Source organism: Ovis canadensis, chromosome X (assembly GCF_042477335.2).
Source record: "Ovis canadensis isolate MfBH-ARS-UI-01 breed Bighorn chromosome X, ARS-UI_OviCan_v2, whole genome shotgun sequence".
NCBI lineage: Eukaryota > Metazoa > Chordata > Mammalia > Artiodactyla > Bovidae > Ovis > Ovis canadensis.
The window spans coordinates 31,143,497-31,167,230 of NC_091727.1; the positions used below are offsets into that span (position 1 = coordinate 31,143,497).

At 38.8% G+C, this 23,734-nt stretch overlaps 1 protein-coding gene across 4 annotated transcripts in view; it reads left to right on the forward strand.

The window, feature by feature from the left end:
- The window catches only part of GK (glycerol kinase), a 75,978-nt gene that overhangs the window by 20,873 nt on the left and 31,371 nt on the right, over positions 1 to 23,734 (forward strand). For 2 of the 4 annotated variants that reach the window (XM_070291475.1, XM_070291476.1), the window contains exons 4-11: positions 1,624 to 1,701; positions 9,037 to 9,120; positions 12,866 to 12,942; positions 15,473 to 15,610; positions 17,686 to 17,795; positions 18,673 to 18,739; positions 21,614 to 21,649; positions 22,025 to 22,092. In XM_070291475.1, coding sequence (XP_070147576.1) covers positions 1,624 to 1,701; positions 9,037 to 9,120; positions 12,866 to 12,942; positions 15,473 to 15,610; positions 17,686 to 17,795; positions 18,673 to 18,739; positions 21,614 to 21,649; positions 22,025 to 22,092 — 658 coding nt within the window. The remainder of the gene's footprint in view (positions 1 to 1,623; positions 1,702 to 9,036; positions 9,121 to 12,865; positions 12,943 to 15,472; positions 15,611 to 17,685; positions 17,796 to 18,672; positions 18,740 to 21,613; positions 21,650 to 22,024; positions 22,093 to 23,734) is intronic. The other 2 variants (XM_070291477.1, XM_070291478.1) reach the window with 1 other exon arrangement.

Consider the following 23,734-nt stretch of genomic DNA (forward strand, 5'->3'; position numbering starts at 1 on the left):
ATTAATCTCATCCCCTCTGTTACTGTAAGAATCAGGACGGTGTCCCATTCATTTCCAGACCCCTTCCTCCCCTACCCCCATATTCTTCTTTCTCTTCCTGTATCCCTGCAAACATTTTTATCTTCCTTTTGTTAAAAAAAATAAAATCACCCCCAAATCTATTCCTTTCACCCTGTGCCTCTAAGTTTCCTGGTAATGGAATCTCATTCATCTTTGTACGTCTAGGCAAGGTGTTACAATGAGTAACTCTGCGTTGGATGAAGGTGATTTAAAACAAGGGAGCTGCTGGTCCCCTTCAGATCTCTGCTGGTCAGAACGTTGCTAGTATGTTTATTCTGGGGTACAGTGTGAGTAATTTGGACAGATAGTTGCATATTCCTAGGGGAGATGGTGAAGGGACTTTACACCATGCCGTATGGAGGTCAGGGCAGTGGATTGAAATTGGATTGTTCAGCCTCGGCAAGGGAAGAGAAGCCTGGAGGGACAGAAGAACTGCTTCAAGTGTGAAAGGCTGACCTGTGGAAGGAGTCACCTTATTCTTGTATCTCCAAAGAGTGTGGCAAAGATCGACAGGCAGAAACGACGAGGAAAAGGATTTTTTTCAAATAGAAAAGCTGTGTGGCATAGATTGGTTTGCCTCGTGAAAGGTAGTATCTTTTCACTAGAAGGTGTCTGAATGGTCTCGTAACAGGCAATTCCAGAGATTTGAGCATAAGATGGGTTGATTATATTGCCTTTAAGGTTAAATTCTGAAAGAGCCCTTTAGCCCAGCATATGCAACTCTATACATGTGGGGAGTATTAAGAAAAATATACCAATGTTCCGATGCTACCCCAGGTAGTTAAATGAAAATGTTTGCTCCAGGCCCTGGGCACTAGAATTCTATAAAAGCTCTGCAGTTGATTCTAATGTACAGCCAAGTCTGAAAACCTCCAATTTAGCTGAATCAAGCTAAACTGAATAAAATGGTATGGAATGGTATTTTACTTAGAGTAACTTACTGTAACTATAGCCCTTGAGTTGTATATAGGTTAGTATGAGGTAATTGCCATCACATATTGTACTTATGCCTGATTCAAACTCTATGTCTCGTAAACTATTATTAAAATACATGAAAAAAATTGAATTTCTAACTAAACATAATATGAGTTTACCCAGCATGAAGGATTCTATTGGTGGCTGTTTTTTTAAAATGCAGATGTGTGTGTGCACACAGAGGGAAATTTCTTGTAGCAGTTAGTAAATAAATGAATGAGGTTATTGTTGGTCGCCTCAGCATAATAAATAGGGTGTTGTAAACTGGGGAAGTTATTGCGTTCCCTTTTTATAAGCCAACCTGGGAGTCTTTCTTTTCACTATTGATCTGGGTCTCTGTCATGGTGTGCTGATAGTAAAGAGGGAAGGAGTCTGTAAGAAAGAAAAAGAAGCTTGACTTGGAGGTTTGTTTTTCCTGGGGCCATTTGAAGAAAATCAACTCAATACCACTACTAATGTTTCAAATGTCTTTTTTTCCCCCACATTGTTATGTTTACTTGTGCCTATATATAAAAAAAAGAGAACTATCCTCAGATTTTTTGCTTGTTTTTTTTTTTAATTCTTTTCTGTTTAATTTTCTCTTGCAAGCTATTGGTGTCAGTAACCAGAGGGAAACCACTGTAGTCTGGGACAAGTTAACTGGAGAACCTCTCTACAATGCTGTAGGTAAGCTGTTGTGCGTGGATGTCAAATGCAAGGCCTTTTTCTACTTGCAGATGTGGTCATGCTAAAACATCTGGCTCAAAAAGCATGTAGTCATGTTTCCTATAATCTCAAAGAGTCTTCTAAGAAATGGGTTGTTATATATTTACCAATTTCAGATAGTTATTCCCATGTTGAATTAACTCTTTCTTTTGCTCTCCCCTTCCTGATAATTTGTATTAGATAAATGAATCAGTATGGCTAGAACTTTTCGTGATCCCTGCTGTTTATGACACCTAAAAGAGATTTTACCTCCTCCTCCCCTCAAAACTCAAGATTACACATGTTCCCAGTCCCATGTCCACCTCTCTGTAAAGTACTTGTGTACTTGTTCTTCCCATATAGGCACCTGAATCGACTCTACTGAGCTTATGAAAACAATCTCATCATTTTAGCTCCTTCTGCTATAAATGTGGTTATGTCCACAGGGTGGAAAGGCTGAATCTCAAACATACCACCATTAGATATCATGCTTTATTCAGTGGAAATAACCATGTATATTTTAGTCTCACTCTTAGCAGCATATGACAATTGAGCACTGAATGACACTCTCACTTACTAAAAGGAAGATTTTGTTCTAAATATATAGTCACTAAAAGGCATCGTTCTGTCACAAATAGAAAAGCACCATTCTTTGGTCAATAAAGTAACAGGTTGTGGGTTGGGGAGTGGAGACAGAGGTTGTCAGAGATGGAATGATTTATGGAGTGAGCAATTTTTACTTTGAAGTTAACTTTAGTATAGATTGGAAAAAGTGACGTTCAAGCAGAAAATGTGCTTTAAAAGTGTTTTGTAAGAGTAGCTTGAATCCTTTGGAAAGAATCTTTATAAAAAATTAAGGTGTTTAAGAAATTAAGGTGTTACAAGAAAATATTTAGTATGTCTTCTGTACTTGTGATAAAAAACTAAAGATGCAAAGAAAAGGTGAAAGAATTGTAGCCAAAGGTCCAATTAGACAAAGTACCTCTTTTGAATCTTTATTTTCTTCTCATTCTCATGAGCAGCTCATTTTGAATATAAGGAGGATATTGCAATTTTAGTGACTAGGAGAGTATTCTTTCACAGACAAATGTTAGCCAACTTTTTATACCTTTTAGGGTACCCTATAGGGTTTTACTTTTTGTTTTCCCCCTCATGAAAGGAAGGGCCTACTCACAGAAACCAGAAAGTTCTTGTTAAACCCTAAACTTTGAATTGTAGAAATGCAGCTTTGGACTTCGAGTTGTCATATTAAAATAATGCAACTAGGTTAGTTGAAGTTATACTTATAGTGAAGGATTTCAGTAAATGTTTTACCAGGAAGACTTTTTGTGATGTGCTTATTTATTCGTTCCTTTTTCTTCTACAATTTCTAATTTTCTATTTAAAAAATAGCAGGCGTTCAAAATAAGAATGACTGAAAACCAAAAGAAACAACTGACATTGCAAACAGACCCATAGGAAATCCTAATATTAGAGTTATCAGACTTTAACCATGACCTGCATGTTCAAGAAATTCATGGGGAAGATTGATAATCTTAGCAAACAATTAGAAATTTAAGGATAGAAATTTTATAATGGTATTAAACTTCATTGATGAGTTTTGCATCATATTAGACACAGCTGAGGCACAGACACACAAAGGTTTAGAAAATGTAGAAAAGTATCTAAGAGAAATATAGAGTAAGATAAGAAGGTTCAACATATTTTTAATTGGGAACCCAGAAGAAAAGGAAAGTGAGAGAGAGAGAAAAGTTTTTCAAAACTGTTGAAAAATATGCCACCAATTCAAGAAGCACTATGAATCCCCAGGCAAGATATATACACAGAAAGCCATACACAAACATAGGCTGAGACCTAAAGATAAAAAGAATTTTAAAGTAGCCAGAGGACGTGACTTTGAAGAGAGCAACACTAAAACTTCTAGCTGATTTCTCAATGGAAACAGAGTACAGTGGAATGAAATCTTTGAAGTGCTGAAAGAAAATAATATCCACCTAGAATCCTATATTTAGTGAAAATATCCTTAAGAAATGAAGGTAAAATATAAAGGCAACGACAAACCAAAACTTAGAAAAATCAGTACAAGCAAACCCCTACTGAAAGAAAAACTAGTTTTTTTCTGGTAAAAGGAAAAAAATGTTCTCAGGTGGAAACTAGGCAATGCAAGGAGGAATACAGAGGCCAAGAAAGAGAAAATACGTAGGTCATTCTAACTGAATTTTGACTGTATGAAATAATGTATTATGATGTTCAAAATATATTAAAATTTTAAATACTACATGGCAACAATAGTACATGAAAGGAATATGTAGTAGATGAGATTAAAGTGTCTTGTGGTCCCAGTACTGTCAAGGATGCATGTTGTGGTCTCTAGGCTAAGCAGTGAAAGACTAAATAATGTATACTGAAGAGGGAAAATAGAATGACTTTTAAAAAGAAGGCAGGAAAGAAAGAAAAAGAAATAGAACCAGGAAGCAAGAACAAATAGGAAGCATTGAAATCCTACCATGTAAGTAATTATATTAAAAAGGACAAGATTACTCTCTTCAGTAAAATCTAGCAAAGGAGTTAATTGAAACTGCTAATGAGCTGATGGGATTAGAACAGTAAGACTGGAGAGACAAATTGGCCAGACCTTTCAGAGGAAAGATACAACTGGTATGTTTGGAAATTGAATAGGGCATAAACATGAGGCAAAAATAAAACAGGGCTATAAGATTTTTAGCCTGAGAAAACAGAAGGAAATTAAGTAATATTTAAAGAGTGCCAACATGAGAGAAAAATGACTTCCTCTCTTGGCCAAGCTGAATATGGGACTTGGAATTAAAGCTCATTTCTGGACAATTAGAATTGTGGCTCTGTTATAAAGAGCTCTTTCAAAATGTAGACTTAAAAGTTGATAACAGGAACTTCCCTGGTGGTCCAGTGGGTAAGACTCTGTGCTTCCAATGCAAGGGGTGCAGGTTTGATCCCTGGTCAGGGAACTAAGACAGGGAACTTGAAGGCACTGCATGCTTTGTGGTGCATCCAAAAAAAAAAAAGTTGTTAATATAGTCTCAGTTTATTATAGATGAATTCACCATAAGAATGAAGGTTACATTAATTTGTGCAACTGAAGTTTAAGTGCCTTTCTGTAGACAGGTTCTGTGATGACCCCTAGGCAAATAGTGACAAACCAGGCAGTTACTATGCTTGCCTTGGTGACACAGAAGGCTAGGTGTAGAAATTTGGAGGCTAGACAAGGAAAGAGAATAGAAAAGGAGGTCAGAGAGTAATTAGCTGGGAGGAGATGCCACTAAGTCATGGCAAGGATAAATGCTGCCTCTAATATTCTTCCACCCAGGAAATACTAAAGTGGTATATGTCCATGCAAATTTTCAGTTGAGAATATGAACACAATATGAAATCCTTAGCAGCTTTATCTTGAAACAACATGAAACAGAATCAGCTTTTTACATATCTTTGTCTTTGAGCTTCTTTGTCTTCGTTTATATCATGGCCAGTGGGTTTTTCACTTTTCCCCTCTTTCTCTATCTATATATTTTCTTCCTTCCTTGTCCCTTCCTCTTGTAAACCTTTTCTCACTCGAAGCCTATCCTGTGCTTCTTCATTTTTCTGTTTACTTAGTAAATTATATAACCGATGAACAGTATTTGTAATAGGCAAGCACAAGAGAGGGCCAGTCTTCTTTTTTTAATTGCTTTTTATTATGTCACCATTTTTATGGGGTCCTTGATAGGTAATCTACTCACTCAGCCCCTGTACAATAACAGAGAGGAGAAATTCGGGGTCCTGTTAGTGGACATGAAATAGGCTTGGGGAAGACCTTGAAGACCAAGAAAGGCTATTTGTTCTTCCTTGTCATTAGGGTGTGTTTGTCATTTGACATCTTTTGTAACGGTATGCTTATGAGATAGAAAAACATGCAAAGGTATCCATTGAGGCACAGATGGTCTGTTTCAGAAGCTTCATATTGTCTTAGCGTTTCTATGTTAGTTGTGTGATTGGTGAGGTGAACATTGGTATGGTACCCAAGGTGGAGATAAAACATATCCCTCCTTCCTAGTCCCTGGGCCATGATGCAGCCATTTACTGTGATGGTCTCACAGATGGATTGCAGCAGCTTTGTGGCCCTGGATCTGAAGCAGCCCTCTGCCTTCTCTTGCTTGTCTTTCATTTTCCTCATCCCTCTAACTTTTCTCTCTCCCTCTCAGCATTATCTTCATCAATATTTTCCAAAGAATTCCCTCCACTCCTCTCCCCACCATTTTTCTAAGCCTTTTTCTTCCAGAATCACCTTTTTTTTTTTTTTAGTGGTCTACAGGCTTTGCTGTCTTCTTAATAGTATTGAAAAGGAAGTTTGGATTGACAAATGTACCACAGACTAAACCGATAAAGAAGCACAAAGCTCCACAGGTAGTTCAGAGGTTGAGTGGGGGAAGGCTTGAATCAACTGATATTTTTGCAAATTCATATACACATTTCACTGATGCTGCCAGGGAAACATTCTGGCTTGACTCCGATGGCCCAGCTCTTTCCCCACTTCTTGGCTAAGTTTCGTCACTCACTACTGAAGTTGCTTGGTATGCACGGCAAGCCAAGTGCAACAGGACCCTCATCATGGTAGCTTTCTGTTGAACACAATTCATGATTTAATGTCAAAATATTATTCATAGTAAGGACTAATATCCAGGGAGGCCACAGTCACTGATGTGAGCCCTGTAGTATATTACAGAAATAAAAATCATGTGTCTCTCAGCCATTATTCCTTCTTTAAATGGTATTACAAACATTTTTTCTAAGGTACTGGATTGAAAGTTTCCTGTGACACATGACTTTTTATGCAGAGAGTGACAGTTTTAGACATTGGTCATTCTCTTTGCCTTTTTAAAAAATTTTTGCATATTAGTTCACCCCAGGCCAATGATTAAATCTGGTTAGTCATCTGTTGAGATCTGAAGGAACCTTGAGCTCAATTCTTTTATCTTTTTGGGAACTGGGATATGTTTCAGAATATCAACATGAAAGAAAACCATAGCTGGCAAACCTCCTAAAACTCCTAAGCACACTTGGTCTTAAACAACAAAGGTGTGGGTTTTTTTGTATTGTTTTTCTTGGGAAGGGAGCAGATTGTTATTTTTTGTTAAAATATGGAGTATTCCACTCTGTCACAATCCCCTTATTTTTCATTTTGTCATGTCTATTGTTACATTGTTCTTTGAATGCCTTACATCTCCTTCAATCCTGGGTAAAGAAGTACTGCCATATTTTGTGGTGCTTGAATTCCTCAACTCTGCCAGTTTAAATAAAAAGAAACGAAATTAGAATTCAACTTGGAGCTATGTTTTTTCATATTCTATTTAAAGCTATGACTTCTTCTTGGTTACATCTATATCATAGAGATTTAATTCTGGACTCAGACTCTGGGTTCAAATTCTGCCTTTTCCACTTATTGCCTGCCATTCTGTGCCTGTTTCCTGAGTGATTAAGCTGGAGAAATTATAGCAGCCCTCATAGGCTTGAGGATCAATGAATTAATACACATAGGACACTTAATGCCTAGCAGACTATCAGGCTTCAGTAAGTGTTCAGAACATGGCCACATGGTCTCACAGATGCCTATTCTGAATTGGCTGATGACCTGTTCAGTCCAGGAACGCCAGATGAAATGGCTGGTTTAAACAACAGGTGTTCTTTCTTATGGGAATCGCAGAGCCTACCTGGGGTCACACGCACTCACATCAGCCATTGGCATCTTGACATTTATGCACCTAAAAGCTGAAATAGGTTTCAGCCCCCAAATTTTGACATACATGTTTTCATTCACCGCCTCCTCCCCCAACTCTCCATTTTTCTTTTGGCCCCCACCTGATTTCAGAAAATGTCATCAGCTGAGGGACAGTCTCTTCCCCTTTGCAAATGACCTCATACCCAGCTTAATTATTATAGCTTAACTTTTGGCTAATTACCATAACACATAGCAGTTAAATCTGGTTTCCTAGATTTAATGTCCATTGTGGGGAAAGCAACCCAGTAACATTGAGTGTAACTAACTGTCAGCAGTCCTTGCTTAGTTCTTCCATAACCTGTGGCCTTACCTTATCTCACTGTCAGGCCAGTAGCAAACCATCCCTGCTGCTGCTACTGCTGCTGCTAAGTCGCTTCAGTCGTGTCCGACTCTGTGTGACCCCATAGACGGCAGCCCACCAGGCTGGCCCGTCCCTGGGATTCTCCAGGCAAGAACACTGCAGTGGGTTGCCATTTCCTTCTCCAATGCATCCCTAGGAGCTGTATTATTTGCCTTTGCTTCTAGTCAACTGAAAATAATTTAGATGATCTCTAGTGTGGTTTTTTTCCCCCCTCTTTGGTACATTTTCCTTCTATTGTTATGACTAACTAAAACTGATTCAAATTTCTAAATATTCTAAAACAGATTTCTTCCCCTATACTCTTTACTACATCACTCAATTAACCTTGACCCATGGGCTTTGAGGCAACTGCATTTTTCTTTACTCTTAAAACTTTGTTTTTCAGAACAAACTAAATCAATGAGACATATATTGGATATGACTTCATTTAATACAAAGACAAATTCCAGGTCACCCAAGTTGGGTTTTTGGAACCTATTCGTTTGGTGGTGGGAACCATTTAAATCCAGTTTATTTAGTCTAAGTAAGGGACGTGTTTTCTAGAAACAGGCTGTATGGTGTTCTGGACTCTGTTTTCCTTCCAATGTTTATCTGAATCACTTTGGGACTGAGCAATTCCCTGTTCCCTCTAGACATGCTGTTGCTTTCTGTGGACTGTACCTCCGGCCACCCTTCCAGGGAAGTGCTTTCCTGGGGCACTGCCTTCCCAAAGCCACTTGTCTTCCTATGGGTGCCCTGCCCACTTCTGCAGAGACTAGCAGTTCCCTTAACATTCCACTCATACATCCCCTCGTGATGCACTCACTGCATCACACAGCATTCCAGTTCTGCGGTCAGGTCAGCAGTCAATAACCAACTGAGCCACTTTCCTAACTGGGACACAGACTGTGTGGCCAGGTAGGGAAGAGTCATCTGAACAAGAAGCAGGAATTGACCTGATCTTTGTCCAGCCGGAAGTGCTATTGAACCAGAGACTGACTGGACAGCCTGTTACCCTTCTGCTCCACGTCTCTTCCTTATCTTTTTCTACACTCAAATGGGTAGAAAACTGTTCATTGATGAACTTGCCCATGTGAGCCACCATGTCCTAAATGGTCAGGAAGAGAACACAAATCTTGAACCTGGCCATTTCTAGCATGAATTGCCATTATTTCTCCTAATGCTCCAGCTGCTCCAGTTTCTCCTGGTCCTTCAGATCCAGCTGCCGTTGTTCCCTCTGGCTCTTCAGTTCCAGCTGCTGGCACTTGCTCAGGTATTGGTGCTCTGGCTCTTGCTCGCCCCCAGCTTCCAACTCAGATGTGTTGGGGAAAATTGACTGCTGCTGTTGGTTCTGGATCTAGCACCTCTTCTGATTGTTCTCAGAAATTACCTCCACATGGGGCTTAGTCCTCCTGCTCGGGATCTTCTCTTTGGCTTTTGGTCTCTTATTCTGCTCATGTAATTCTGCCATCTTAGCTCCTTTAATGAGTTTTCTAATTTTCCTTTGTTCTTAATTCAATTAATTTCAAGCATTTGTGTATTGCTTGGTAGTGTACCGACCACTGACATTTTCCTCTTTGGCAGTTTTACTAATTCATTCCATGTATTCTAATCACTTTAGACTCGAGTTATAAAAACAAAAATTCTGCCAGCCTTCCGTGATCATGGGATAATGGAAGGAGAGGGATTTCTGAGACCATCTAGTCTAAACTGCCTTATTTTATATTCTGAAAACCCAGGCCCTAAAGGGAAATGAGACTTGCTTGAGTCACATAGCTTGTTGGCGGCAAAGTCAAAAATGTAGATTTCACCTCTAGTGTTTTGACTCTCTTCGATGAGGGGTTCATTCTGTGGATACCAGATACTGGTACCAGATACCAGTACTGTGGGTACTTTGAAGCTTTTAAATGAGGAGCATGGTGCTCTGTTAACTTAAGTAGTCCTTGTCCAAGAGCAATAGAATCACAGAGCCACTTGATCATCAGTGTGTGTCTAGTTTTGTTTTGAAATTAACAATTGGAACAGATTCAGTGTCCTAAAGAACGTGCCCTAAAAAAGAGGTTCTCAAGCTTGAGCAGACCATTGAATAACACAGGTGGGAGGACTCAGGCTCTCCTTGCCTGGACTCGCAACCAGATTCCTACAATGCAGGGACTTCCCTGGTGGTTAAGACTCCACATTTCCACTGCAGGGCTGTGGGTTCATTTGCCTGGTTGGGGAACTGAGATCTCACATGCCATGCAGCATGGCCACAAAAGGAAAAAAATAAAATAAGAATCCTCTGATGTAGGGACCAGGATGTGTGATTTCAAAGTTTTCCAGGTGGTTCAGCTGTGCTTTCTGGATCAGAACCACTGCTGTTGAATCTCGCAGTGTTTCTTAAAAAGAGGACATCTATTTAAAAGGTATAATTTCTGGGCCCCCTCCCTAGACCTATTGTCCTAGAATTTCTGGCAGTGGGATTTATCTTTAAACTCCCTAGTAATTTTTATGTCCATTAAAATATAGAAAAATGCTGATCTGGAAGGCTTTGGATCAGTAAGCAAATAAAGCCTAAAGCCTAGCAGTCTCCCTTGATAAAAAATAAATTTTACCTCATGATTCAGCAAACCAGCATAACTAAAACAAAGTTTCACAAGTCAATATTTATCCTGCTGAGTTCAGTGAATGTTGACATTTTCCATCCTAACCCATCTTATTTCATTTTTTTTTTTTGCATAGGTAGTCAAAGTTACATTGATTTTTAAACCCCTAGCCCACTGTAGTTTGAAACATGGAGGATTGAGATGTGTTTGTGAATTCTACCTGTCACAGATGTAAAACCTTTCTCTAGAATGCCTCTACTTTGCCCAACTACTCTGGTCCAGCCGTTAACACCTGCTAGGGTTGCTTGCCTATGAGGAAGGTCCCCTTGGGTCACAGTCACACACCACTGCCTCTGTGGACAAAGTGGATAGATTGCCATGTTCCCTGGACACAGGAGACCTTGGAGACTCCATGATGCTTTTGCTAATGGCTTGTATCCATCCCAGGGCAAGTCATAGAAAAGTCAGCCCCAACTAAAATGAAGTTATAAGGGGAAAAAACCAGGAATTCTTTTAGTAGTTTTGTTCAGGTGCTGTTTGATTCCTGAGTCAGACAGTATCGCCTGGGTCCCCCACCAGTCTGTCTCTTTGAGGTTCACTCCAGATGTGGCCGATTCAGCTCTCTTCCAGGGCACAGCAGGTCCCAGCTGCACACTCCCAAGCTGAGCTGAGAACAGGGACTGTTGTGGACTAAGCACAAAAATCTCAGGCAGGCTAATCTGACTACACCTGAACCAATCACTGGGGACAAGATTCTAGAGCCGAGGGTAGGGTGGAATCTCAGGCTAAGGTTGAAGGAGGGGTGGTTTCCTAAAGAGAATCAAAGCGATAGCTCCCGGCAGCAGGAAGAATGGATGCCTGGCAGCAAAGAGCAGGGGTCATTGCTTGGCTGTGTATTTCCATGGGCTTCCTCTTTGCCTCCTGTTTCCTTGGTGATGAAGAGCCTTGTTTTTTACTTTGGAAACCGGTATAGCAGGGGTCCCCAACCCCCAGGCCATGGATCAGTACTGGTGACAGTCTGTGACCAGTTAGGAACTGGGCCACACAACAGGAGGTGAATGGAGGGCAAGCGAGCAAGCAAAGCTTCACCTGTATTTACAGCTGCTCTCCATCCCTCACATTACTGCCTCCGTCAGATCAACAACAGCATTAGATTCTCGTAGGAGCTCAAACTCTACTGCACTTGAATCATCACCCCTCTCCCCATCCCTGGTCCTGGAACAAATTGTCTTCCACGAAACCAGTCCTTGGTGCCAAAAAGATTGGGGACCACAGCAGTATAGTATCCTGAAGTCCCTGATTCAATTCTCCTGCAAAGTAGCCACCATCAAAATCAAGCACAGACTGCCCTCAAGGGAAATAATGCTTTAAGTAATTAAAAAGAATTGATTAAAATCCACAACAGGAAGTAACTGGTTTTTAAATGAAGAGAAAGGCATAGTATAGTTAAGGGTGAACCAAACTAGACAGTAACGGCCAGCACTCACATAGGTAGCAGAGAAGCATGCATGATCTTCCTGGTGCCCTTTAAATAGACTGTTTTCAGGAGCCGTCTGAGCATAGTCAGTGCCTAAAAATATCGAGTGAGCACTCACATATTCAAAGTTACAAAAGTTTGGCTCAGAACTGAAATCTGACAAATAAAGCTCAGATGATACTATTGTTTATCTTTCACAATTGGTTTGTATACCCTTTAATGCGTTCTCTTTCTCAAGCCTTCTGTCGTAAAGCAGAACACAACTTCCTACTAGGGAGATCAGAAAGAGAGTGATAGTTACTCAGTAAAAACAAGGTTGATCTGTTAAAATGGAGAGTTTACTTTATAATCTAGCAAGGAGAAAGAATGGTGACCTTTAAATGATTCGTGTAATGATTCTGGATTCTAGTCTACTTTGAAAGAGTTTAATATAAATAAGCATTCTGTACATAAGCAAATGAATCTAATTTTTTCCCTCTATAATAGTGTCAGGTTCTCTACTTTGTCACAAATTGCTACCCAGTTTTTCCAAGGTACAGCCTTTTATACCTAGTACAGTCATCCTGAGCTGTACATTTTGCCCTGGCAACTAGCCTGCCTTGCATTTATATTTTTTTCTGCACTCGTGTATGCATAGAAAGTCCATATCCAAAACAGTTTTTTCATCTTTTTCTATAAAAAGGATACAAAATCAGCACCCTAAGGTATGTATTATTCTCCTAACTTGGTCTATAATTTTGCATAAAAGCTTTAAATTCTCCCTCATAAATTTATCCTCTCTTCTAACAATATGCCCATTCATTTCTAATTTTCTAATATCTGTCTTTGGTAAGCTACAGCATTTTAATTGCTTATAGAAACTAATCGGTCTCCTATCCTTGATAGTGATTTCATTAAGGTCTGATTTTTTTTTTAAATCAAGCTTTTCATATTTATTATTGTGTTTTGATCTATAGTGTGGCTTGACCTAAGAACCCAGTCTACTGTTGAGAGTCTTAGTAAAAGAATCCCAGGAAATAATAACTTTGTCAAGGTAAGAGATCTCTTCAAAAATATGCTATTGAAATTCTCATTTAACAGAAAAAATGCTTGGAGATTTCACCAGGCTTTCTGTCTTATTGCACAATTGTTATTTGATACAATTTATAGAATATTTCTCTACAGATAATTACCTGTCTTCCTTGCCCTGTGGTGAATTGGAGAAATAACGTTCCAAGATAAATAGGCTGGAGGGGATGATAAAGTGTCCCAGTGGGCTTAAGCCATACTTCCTAGGGAGTGCTTCTGTAATTCCACATGCTTTCCAAATCCTTCTCTCTTGCTTTTTCACCATCCATCAAAGAAAGTTCTGGGTGCTTTTGAGGTTTTAGACATCTGGACTCAGGGAGCGAAAGTAGAAGACACTCCAGCCTTTACGTGAATTCCTCTTCTAATTTTCTTCATATGAAGATGCCAAAAAATTGCCTAGTTTTTGGTCCTTATATAGATCTCTCTTCAGACAAATGGGGAGAAAAGTTTTAAAACAGGTGAGGTACTTTTGTTAGCAAGGTCAAGCTCTCCTAGTATCCAAAAGGAAATTCCAGAGTTTTTTGTTTGTTTGATTTTTGGTTTGTTTGTTTGTTTGGGGCTTTTGGTTTATTCCCTTTATATTTGTCAGTGGGACTCTTAAATGGTAGTTTCTTGTGGTTGTTGATTCTGAAAGTGAAAGTGTGAAAGTGAAAGTCACTCAGTCATGTCTGACTCTTTGCAACCCCATGGACTAATACAATCCGTGGAATTCTCCAGACCAGAATACTGGAGTGGATAGCCTTTCCATTCTGGGCTGGGATCTTCCCAACCCAGGGATTGAACCCAGGTCTCCTGCATTGCAGGCGGATTTTTTACCGGCTGAGCCACAGTTCAGTTCAGTTCAGTCACTCGGTCATGTCCGACTCTTTGCGACCCCATGAACCACAGCACGCCAGGCCTCCCTGTCCATCACCAACTCTCAGAGTCCACCCAAACTCACGTCTATTGAGTCGGTGATGCCATCCAACCATCTCATCCTCTGTTGTCCCCTTCTCCTGCCTTTAATCTTTCCCATTATCAGGGTCTTTTCAAATGAGTTGGCTCTTTGCATCAGGTGGCCAAAGTATTGGGGTTTCAACTTCAACATCAGTCCTACCAATGAACACCCAGGAGTGATCTCCTTTAGGATGGACTGGTTGGATCTCCTTGCAGTCCAAGGGACTCTCAAGAATCTTCTCCAACACCACAGTTCAAAAGCATCGATTCTTTAGCGCTCAGCTTTCTTTATAGTCCAACTTTCACATCCTTACATGACTACTGGAAAAACCATAGCTTTGACTAGACAGATCTTTGTTGGCAAAGTAATGTCTCTGCTTTTTAATATGCTACCATACTCTTTGGTTTGTGGGATGACCCTTGGTTCCTCAAATGAAAGAAGCATATGTTATTTCTATTGTTTCTAAAGCCCATATGTCATTTCTATTATAATTTTTGAGCATGGATCTTTTCAAGTAAACTGTGAGCTAAGATTCTTAACTTACAAGGTTGCATTACAGTGTTAAACAGTTAGAGATTTTTTACTATGCGTATCCATGGGAGGTGAGAAGGAAAAGGGATCACTTCCTGCAGTTAGGTGAGTTGCTAAATGAGAATGGGGATCAAGAAGGAAAAGATAGTTGCATTATTTTGATGTATGTTTTTTAATCACTTTCACCAGCCCTTCTAAATATAGTGTTTAATATGCTAACTAAAATGAGTGGACTGGATCCATTCTCAAGGAAACCTGTGTTTCATTTTTACCCTCTATCCTTTATTCAGTTAACCCTCCCTTTGTTGAATGTATTTGTGGAATTTATGCAAACTCACACACACTTAAAATTAATTGAAGTGACATTGGTTTGTAAAATCATATAAGTTTCATGTGTACAACACTGTGTTTCAACTGGCAACTACTTTCTTAAATAGAACAACTTTGGGTTGCTTTCATCTGGCGTGTCTTTGAGCTCTATTGTCCACCAATTTTATGTTATTTAAATATGTATGTGTGTTTGACTATGTATTTCTTATATTTTTAGCACACAAACATATTGTTTTTGTTAAGTCTTATCTATCTTAAAACAATCTTCTGATTGTGGTGATTAGTTTATGAATTGATAAACTTGCACTCTCTGATTTTCAATAGTTTTAAATATTAATTTCACTGAATATAAAATAAAAGGCAGGGTTTTGGACTAGGTTCTGTGTGTAATACTAACTTATCACAAAAGTTAACATCTGTGGCTGAGCTATCTAGGTTTCAGGGTATGTGTCATTTAATTTTCTCTTTATCTTGCTACATGGATGCTCTTTGAACTGCAAACATATCACTCTGATTTTTGTTCATGAACATGCTTTCCTGTGCCATGAGATAGGAAAAGTGTTTTTTATACATAATACTTTGAGATTGCCTTTAGGGTCATTGCATATTTTATAATTTGTTGACCTTTTTGATTTGGTGGTTTATTTTAAGCTGTTAAGAATTTCATTTCCTGGCTGAATGTCTTAACTGTATTTAGTCCAAGACAGGCCTTCCACTTAGCACTTATTTCAGTGCGGTGAAGCTTCGTTGGCTCCTTGACAATGTGAGAAAAGTTCAAAAGGCTGTTGAAGAAGATAGAGCTCTTTTTGGGACCATTGATTCATGGCTTATTTGGGTATGTTTAAAAATCATGTATGTATGGAAAACATTTTTAAATTGCTTATCTTTTTTCTATGGAGAGTTTCAAACTTTTTAGTTGGCAGCATCATTAAGAAAAGCCACTCACGAAACAGCAGAAAATTTCAGCTGCCATTTGAGAGGCAATTTTGGCTACCTCCTTTTTATTTTTTTCTTGCCTTATTTCAGTAAAAATGAAGGATGATTGCCAAAACCATATCTCATGTCTGTTACCTTTAGCATAACTAATTTAGGTAATTATCAAGTAGTAAATTTCAGTCGCCTGTATCCCTTGCCTATTATTCACTCCTTTGGTACGTGCAGGGGACTGGCTCTAGGACCCACCAGAGATAGTTAGCAGTCTGTATCTACGGATTGTGTAATACTATAGTTTTTATTTTTAAAATCTACATAAAAGCACAGTTTGAACCTGTGTTGCACAAGGGTTAACTGTATTTCTTTTCCACTAGCCATTTCTTAGAAGAAATTATCTCTTCTATTTTCTACTATTTAACATGGTAATACACCTGGGACTACTTTTTAGCATTTGCTTTCAACATTGCATAGGTGTCTATTACTTAGTTAGGCCACAATATGAAAAATCATAGTGGAAATTACTGATGTATAATCTTCTTGCCTAAATTGAACATGAATGAGTAGAAGCAAACATTTCCCAGGCACATACATGTCTTCTCTTCCCTCCCTCTCCTTATCTCCCTGCCTTTCTTATTCTCAGTTATTTTCAAGGGTATTTTCAAATACACCCAAAACGTGGAGGGAATAGTGTCATGAACCTCTAAAATAATGAGTCAGCTACAGTCATTGGCTATGGCCAAAGTTGTTCCCACTATACTCACTCCTTCTCCCCATGGATAATTTTAAAGCAAATACCAGACATATAATTTCATTTGCAAACACTTCTGTAAGTGTGGGATTATTATTTTTTTTCCAACATTCAGGGGAATGTTAAAGGAACATTGCCTCTCTTGTCGCTTGCCAGATCCACAGAGCAGATCAGACAAAACCCTCTATCAGGAAGTGGTGCCTTCCCCAGCCCTCCCTGTCTTGGCCAGGGCACGTTATGCTTTGTGTTCATGGCTAGCAGTTTTCATATGTTTTAATCACAGTTGAAATAATTCGGACAATAGTTCTCACCATTGCCTGGAGCCAGAGTAAGGCAGTATGTTGAACTGTGAGCTGTAGGACACTCGAGGGAGCACGTTGAGCTGTCCCCTTCCTCCCCTGTTCCCACATGATGCCATTACTGCACTTCTGTTCCTTTCTTACTCCTCACTGCTTCTACATAAAAGAAAGCAGCAGTCCTTGTAGTTCAGGTCCAAGGGTATTAACATTAGAGAGTTTAAAGCTCTGCTTTCAGGATATGTGCTTGGGTCAGTGCAGTGCAGCCCGGTGAGAATTGTTACTTCAAAACGGGCACACACACACACACACACACACACACGTGCGCACACATATAGCAAGAACAGGAGCAACACAGGTCAATAACATCCCACGAGGTAGGCACATCAAATTTAATAAGACTCTGCATCTTCCAAAGATAAAAGGATGAAAGCAAAGCTGATTTTTTTGTTTTCATTAACCATCAACCAGAACTGCTGTCTACTATGATGGCCACTTGACCACATATGGCCATGGAGCACTTGAAATGTGGCGGGTCTGAATTGAGATGTGCATGAGTGTAAAATATACACTGCATTTCAAAGAGTTAATACAAAAAAAGGTAAAATGTCTTACTAATAATTTCATACGTTGAAAGGATATTTTGAATATATTAAGTTAAATAAAACTTACAGTATTATTCATTTCATCTGCTTCTTTATGCTTTTTAATTGTAGCAACTAGAAAATATCCAATTACATGTGTGGGTCAATGTGGTTCTGTTACATTGTATTTCCGTTGGACACCAAGGAACACTAGAAGATGAAGTAATTGAAAGGTTAAAACGTTCCATTCTCTTGCTGTATGGGCTCTGCAGCAGATTCTGGCTCTTGACAAAGTAGAAATTCAACTGCAAATAAGTACAGATTTAACATGTCATGTTCTTCTGTCCAGAGCTTGACAGGAGGAGCCAGTGGAGGTGTCCATTGTACAGATGTAACGAATGCAAGCAGGACGATGCTTTTCAACATCCATTCTTTGGAATGGGATAAAGAGCTCTGCGAGTGAGTTGTGTTTTGCCCTCATGATAGTTTTCCAATTTGTTGCCTGTCTATAACCTAAATCTTAATTTTTTTCAGATTGTCAGTGGAGCACCAAACTTTGTTGATATTTAACTACAATATACAAGTCTATGTTGTATACTCTTTTTTTCTAATTGGAGGATAATCGCTTTACAATGTTGTGTTGGTTTCTGGCATACAACAATGCAAATATGTATATATACACGTTCCCTCTTGAGCCTCCCTCCCCTACCACATCCTGCCCCTCTGGGTCATCACAGAGCACAAGACTGGGCTCCCTGTAAGAGACTATTACTGCATATATAATAAATAGGCCAAATTAAGTAATTGTCTCAATGATTCTTCAAGGAAAATTAGGTTCCTTTATAAAAGTACTTTGTTTTTTGTGTACTTTTGCTTTTGTATTGATTTCTTTATGTAAAGTTAGTGTTAAATATCTAAGCCTGCTGCTGCTGCTAAGTCGCTTCAGTCGTGTCCGACTCTGTGCGACCCCATAGACGGCAGCCCACCAGGCTCCCCGGTCCCTGGGATTCTCCAGGCAAGAACACTGGAGTGGGTTGCCATTTCCTTCTCCAGTGCATGAAAGTGAAAAGTGAAAGTGAAGTCGCTCAGTCGTGCCCGACTCTTAGCGACCCCATGGACTGGAGCCCACCAGGCTCCTCCGTCCATGGGATTTTCCAGGCAAGAGTACCGGAGTTGCCTACTGCTGGCTTATTTATTTCTTCCCATTTAACTCAACTCTCAAATATGCCTGTTTTTAATTTTTGTTTGCATGCCTTTAAATTCATATAAATGTTTCTAGATATTTAGTTAAAATAGCATTATATACCCAATCTTATTTTACTGGTTTTTTTTTTAGATTTTTTGAAATTCCAATGAAAATTCTTCCAAATGTCCGGAGTTCTTCAGAGATCTATGGCCTAATGGTAAAAAGAAAAAGAAATTTTTTTAATTTAATTTTTATCTTAATAAAAACCTTACTATTCAGAATTCAAAAGTCAGTTGTGTTATGTTTTATATTTTGAGACCCATGAATTTTTTATGAATGTTGGCAGTATGTAAAATAATAATTTAGTATTGTCAAATAGTTTTATAACTTCAAATTCTTGAGTCCTTCTTGCCAATTTATGTTTTATGTATACTTTATATCAAACTACATATAAAATTTTATATGCTATGAACTTTATTGGCTTTTCTTTGAGTATTTTGAAGTATTGATGAGATAATCTAACTGCGGTAGGTAATAAGGGAATATTTGAGCCAGTTTCTTCTTTTAATCCAAATAACTGTTTAGTAGTTGCATTGCCTGCTTTTAATTTATAGGAAGGTCTCTTCACATTGTAGTGGCATTCTTTTTCCTGTTGAATCTCCTTTAATGGCCAGACCATGTCTCATATTAGATTCTTTGTCAGCCTGAACAAAACTTTAGCAGAGAAGCTGAAAGCAAAGAGTCTGTTCTGATTTGTGATTGTTAATTAAACTGGTTTTCATCATAGGCATTTTTACTGTTGCTTTCATTGAAACCCACAGAAGAAGTAGTCTAAGCACAAATTACACATAGCATCGCTGAGTATTTCTGATTACACACCAGGAATGAAAACCTCTAGGATGATTTGAACTGGTGTTTAAGCTCAAAAATCTAGAATGTATGGTAAAAATTAAGAAAAGTCTAAGATTAATTACCAAAAAATAATGTTTGGACATTTCATAAAAAGTATTAGTCTACTTATAGACTTAATACACTAGAATACCCGAGTGTTCTGGTTAAAACTTAAGCAAGAAGTCTTAAGTGTTTCATTTATAATAAAGCCTTTTAAGGCAACATGGCATTTTTTAAGGGAAGCATAATCATTGCTTATCTACAGTTTAAAAGTGCTTTGATAATTTCATAGCTACCTATAAACTGACTTGGGTCAGAGGAAAAAAAAAACTGTTCTTGAGAAACAGTTTCAGAGAATGGTTGAAAAAACATTTAACTGGCCTAGTTTTCTCTTGCATTTAAAATATTATCCTTCTGTCCCCCTCTCTCCCCCTTGCTGACTATAGAAAATCTCTCATAGCCCGGTGAGTAGGTTGCCCACCAATGATGCTACCCATTCATTTGGAAAAGATACAGTGCATTTCCATTTAGTTTTAGATAAGCAGAAATCCATTTACTCAGCAAATTAATCCAGACTCTTCCATGACCCTGCAAATTATTATAAGCTCTAATGAAGCTTTAGTTATTATTAAAACATAATCTTATTTGTTTCTTTTTAAGTCCTCCATAAAACTAGGAATGATGTTTCAAAATAAAAGACTAAGATAGTTTTCTGAAATGAGAAATTGTGATAGTCCCTATTACAAAGTACAGTTGTGATGTGCTTTTGGGCTGTAGCATAATAGGAAAATGAGGTATAGTTTTTAGATGTTCTCTACGTCTCTTAAATGACATCTTGCCCAACCTTTCAGACCAGTTAGTTGGAAATGCACTGTCACTTTTTCTGCATGCTTCACCAGAGAATATTCCCAGGAATCCTCCAGGGACCCCCTCCCTGTAAAGAAAAAAGAGCGCTTTCCGTGCCTGACCGCACATAGTAGATTCTGCTGGTAGTTTGATAATAACTTGAATAGTGTAAGCAAAGACTTCTTACAGTATCTGAATACCTTACATATCCAGCCTCTAAGTTTCCTGATTCACTTCACTTATAAGCCAGGTTCAGATTGTCCAAGAATATGTACAGTAAATAAAAGGTCTTGGATTAACCCAAAAGCATAAAAGAAATAAAATATTGCCCCACTATCTAGTGGGTATTTTCTATTTTGTGAATGATTTCCACATGCATGCTCTTATTTCCTAACCATAGCTGTGTGAGGTGGCTTCTCTTCTTCCCCTCACTATCACAGAGGGGGAACCCAAAGCTCTCAGAGAAATGGCAGACTGAAAGGTCAGATGAAAGCTTTTGTTTGGTCCTCTTCCTAATATCAGGTTCATCATAATGTTTGTTCAGGTTTTTCTGTAAGATGGTATGGAAAAACCCGAATGAACTTTTAAGCCAATTCAATACATCACAAGTACTTTGGGGATCATATTCCTTTCCCCTAATTCCTTGATATCAATACATGTTGGTTTGTATTAGTGTAAGTATTTTTTTCAAAATTAAATTTGGTAAAGTTCACAGTCAGTCACTTAAATCTCATTTTTTCCTTAGAGTGCTAGCCATACTGGTTCAAAATCAAAACCACTATTCATGACACAAATTAACTCTTGCTTATCAAAACGTGAAGAATGATGTTGGCTATGAACAAATAATGCCCCATACCTGAACCTCTCTCTTGTTTCTTATTTATCAAGAGCAGTTTGGGTAGGAAGAACAGTTGGTAAAGTTCAGCCTTCCAAAATAAACATGTTCCATGCTAGTTTGATAGCTCTGTGAAGGATGTGTTAGTCTGTTCATAGTAACAGCAATAATAGCAAAGAACTAATGGTCTGTGGCATTCATATAAGCTCAGGCCCATTTTATAGATGAATAAATTGAGGTATAGAGAAGTTTCAGCAGCCTGCTCGGTGACTAACTAACTAACTAACCGGGAGTAGATCCTGCAACTCCTGGCTCCCTGTCCAGTGTTTCATGTCCATGTCTCTTCAAGGAATATTGCTAGTATCTCTCTCTCTGAACCACTCATGTAGTTGAAACACTTGCTTTGTCTTGTCTGCCCACATGCTCTGGCATGTTGCTATTTGTGTTCATTTCTATTACAGTTATGTTATTAGAGCCAAATTTGTGATTATTCATAATCCTTTTTTAAAATTTCATTAGAAAGCTGGGGCCTTGGAAGGTGTGCCAATATCTGGGGTAAGTTTCATCACCAAACATCTCCCTACCACCTCCCTACCCCACCCCCTTTCATGTTCTGGCTTGCCTTAATCAATCTGTTCCTCCTTTAACTATGGAAAATAAGTAAGAGCAGAAGGATTGGCTAATTCTTGTTTTGACGGGATGCAATGTGGGCTATTAAGAATTTTGTTGAGTAAATTAATTCTAACTCTCCCTTCCTATCCCTGTTTGGAGCATTAACACATAGGGCAATGGCCAAATGGAGGTAATGCAAAGAATATAAGACAGTTTGCTCCTTCTTAAATGAAGAAGGAAAAATAAATCTTATGGCTCTCCTAAAAAGAAAATGGATAATATTATCTTAGTATTCTTTATTGTCATATATCCTTTCAGTGTTTGGGAGACCAGTCTGCTGCATTGGTGGGACAAATGTGCTTCCAAGATGGACAAGCCAAAAACACGTGAGTTTTAAGAAACAGACCTGCAAACCAACGGGGTCTTGTTTGTTTGTTTTTCCCTTTGGTGTTTGGAATGAGGAAAAGCTTTTGAAGTTTCTCCAGACTGAAAATTAATAGTTCAAGAGTGCCAATACAGTTATATATGTTTACACTTTTTGCCATTTGTTTTTCTTCATCTCCTTCACGTAAATCAAACCATGGCATATGTAAACACACTGATGAAGCTTGTGAAAATCTTAATTTATAAAATTCAAAACCTTTCCCATACAGAAACTAAATGCTGGTTTAAAGTACTTTTGCCTTGGGACGGACTTCCCTGGTGGTCCAGTGGTTAAGACTCTACATGTCCAATGTAGGAGGCATGGGTTCGATCCCTAGTCAGGAAATGTGACAATCCCACATGCCATACAGGCAGCCAAAATGAATACAATTTTTTAAAAAAATTTAAATGATAAAAAATAAAGTATTCTTGCCCTTTGCAGAGGTTGTTGGAGGGAGGCTGAGCAGAGGGAAGAAAGCCATGATGAAACTCTAATTTTCAACATATTGTTCCTGCACAAGACTTTCTCACTAATTTCAAAGTCATATTTTTGTGGGATTTTTCAAAGTTATTTCTCTGGCACTATGCTTTCTCCCCATCATTTGAAGTTTCTGCCTCAACACAAAGCAGAAGGAATGACAGAAGTAGAGATTTTGTGCATTTTTCTTCTCATCTCGTCTTCTTAATAGTCACACATGTAGTCTATAACAAGCCCCATATTTAAGAGTGATAAGATGACTCCCACTTTAGGATGAGAAAAACAGATACTCAGAGAAGTTAAGCTAGTAAGTGAGGAAGGCAGTCTTTGCATCCGAATCCAGCTGATTCAATTTAGGGCACTTGACCTTTATACTTTACTGTCCCCTGTGTGGAAAAGATTTCCATAGCCCTGGCAGCAGGCTGTCTACCTTTAATGGTTTTTATCTTGAGGATTCTTTTTTTGGCCACACCCCACAGTATGTGGGATCTTAGTTCCCCGACCAGGGGTCAAACCCACACCCCCTGCAGTGACAGTGTGGAGTCTTAACCTCCAGACTGCCAGGGAAGTCCTGTTTTCTAATTCTCTCATTAATGTTAACTTCAGTGCTTACATTCTCCTTTTTGTCAGTAACGGAATGTCTCTATAGTTTAGATGTAGTGTTCTTATACTCTAGTAGGGTCAGAAGTCCTCATGCAAAAGTGTGACATTTGGGTGACAGTTTTTCTGAGAGGAGAGATAGGAAAATTCTTCTCAGGTCATGGTATCCTGTGGGTCTAGAAACATATTCTTTGAATTCTGGATTCCAGGTAGCTAAGTCAGGAGTCAGAGAAATGATAGAGAAGTAGGCTATCCCCACTGCCCTCTTCTTTCCTCCTCTGCCTGGCACCCTAATGCTAGTAAAACAGATGCTATCTCTCTTTGGCAGGTACCTGACACTGTAGAGCACATGGGAGGTGCCCAGTAAAGTTGCACAAAGTTTATTTTGTTTCTGTTTATGCTCCCCTCCCTCTTAAGCATTATCAGCCAATTCCGGAAATGCGGGATTTAAGTTAGGGAGGGCAGTCTGAGTACCTCAGCAGCCCCTGCAGGTTGAAAGAGGGGAAGAATTCTAAGATCTTTGGCTC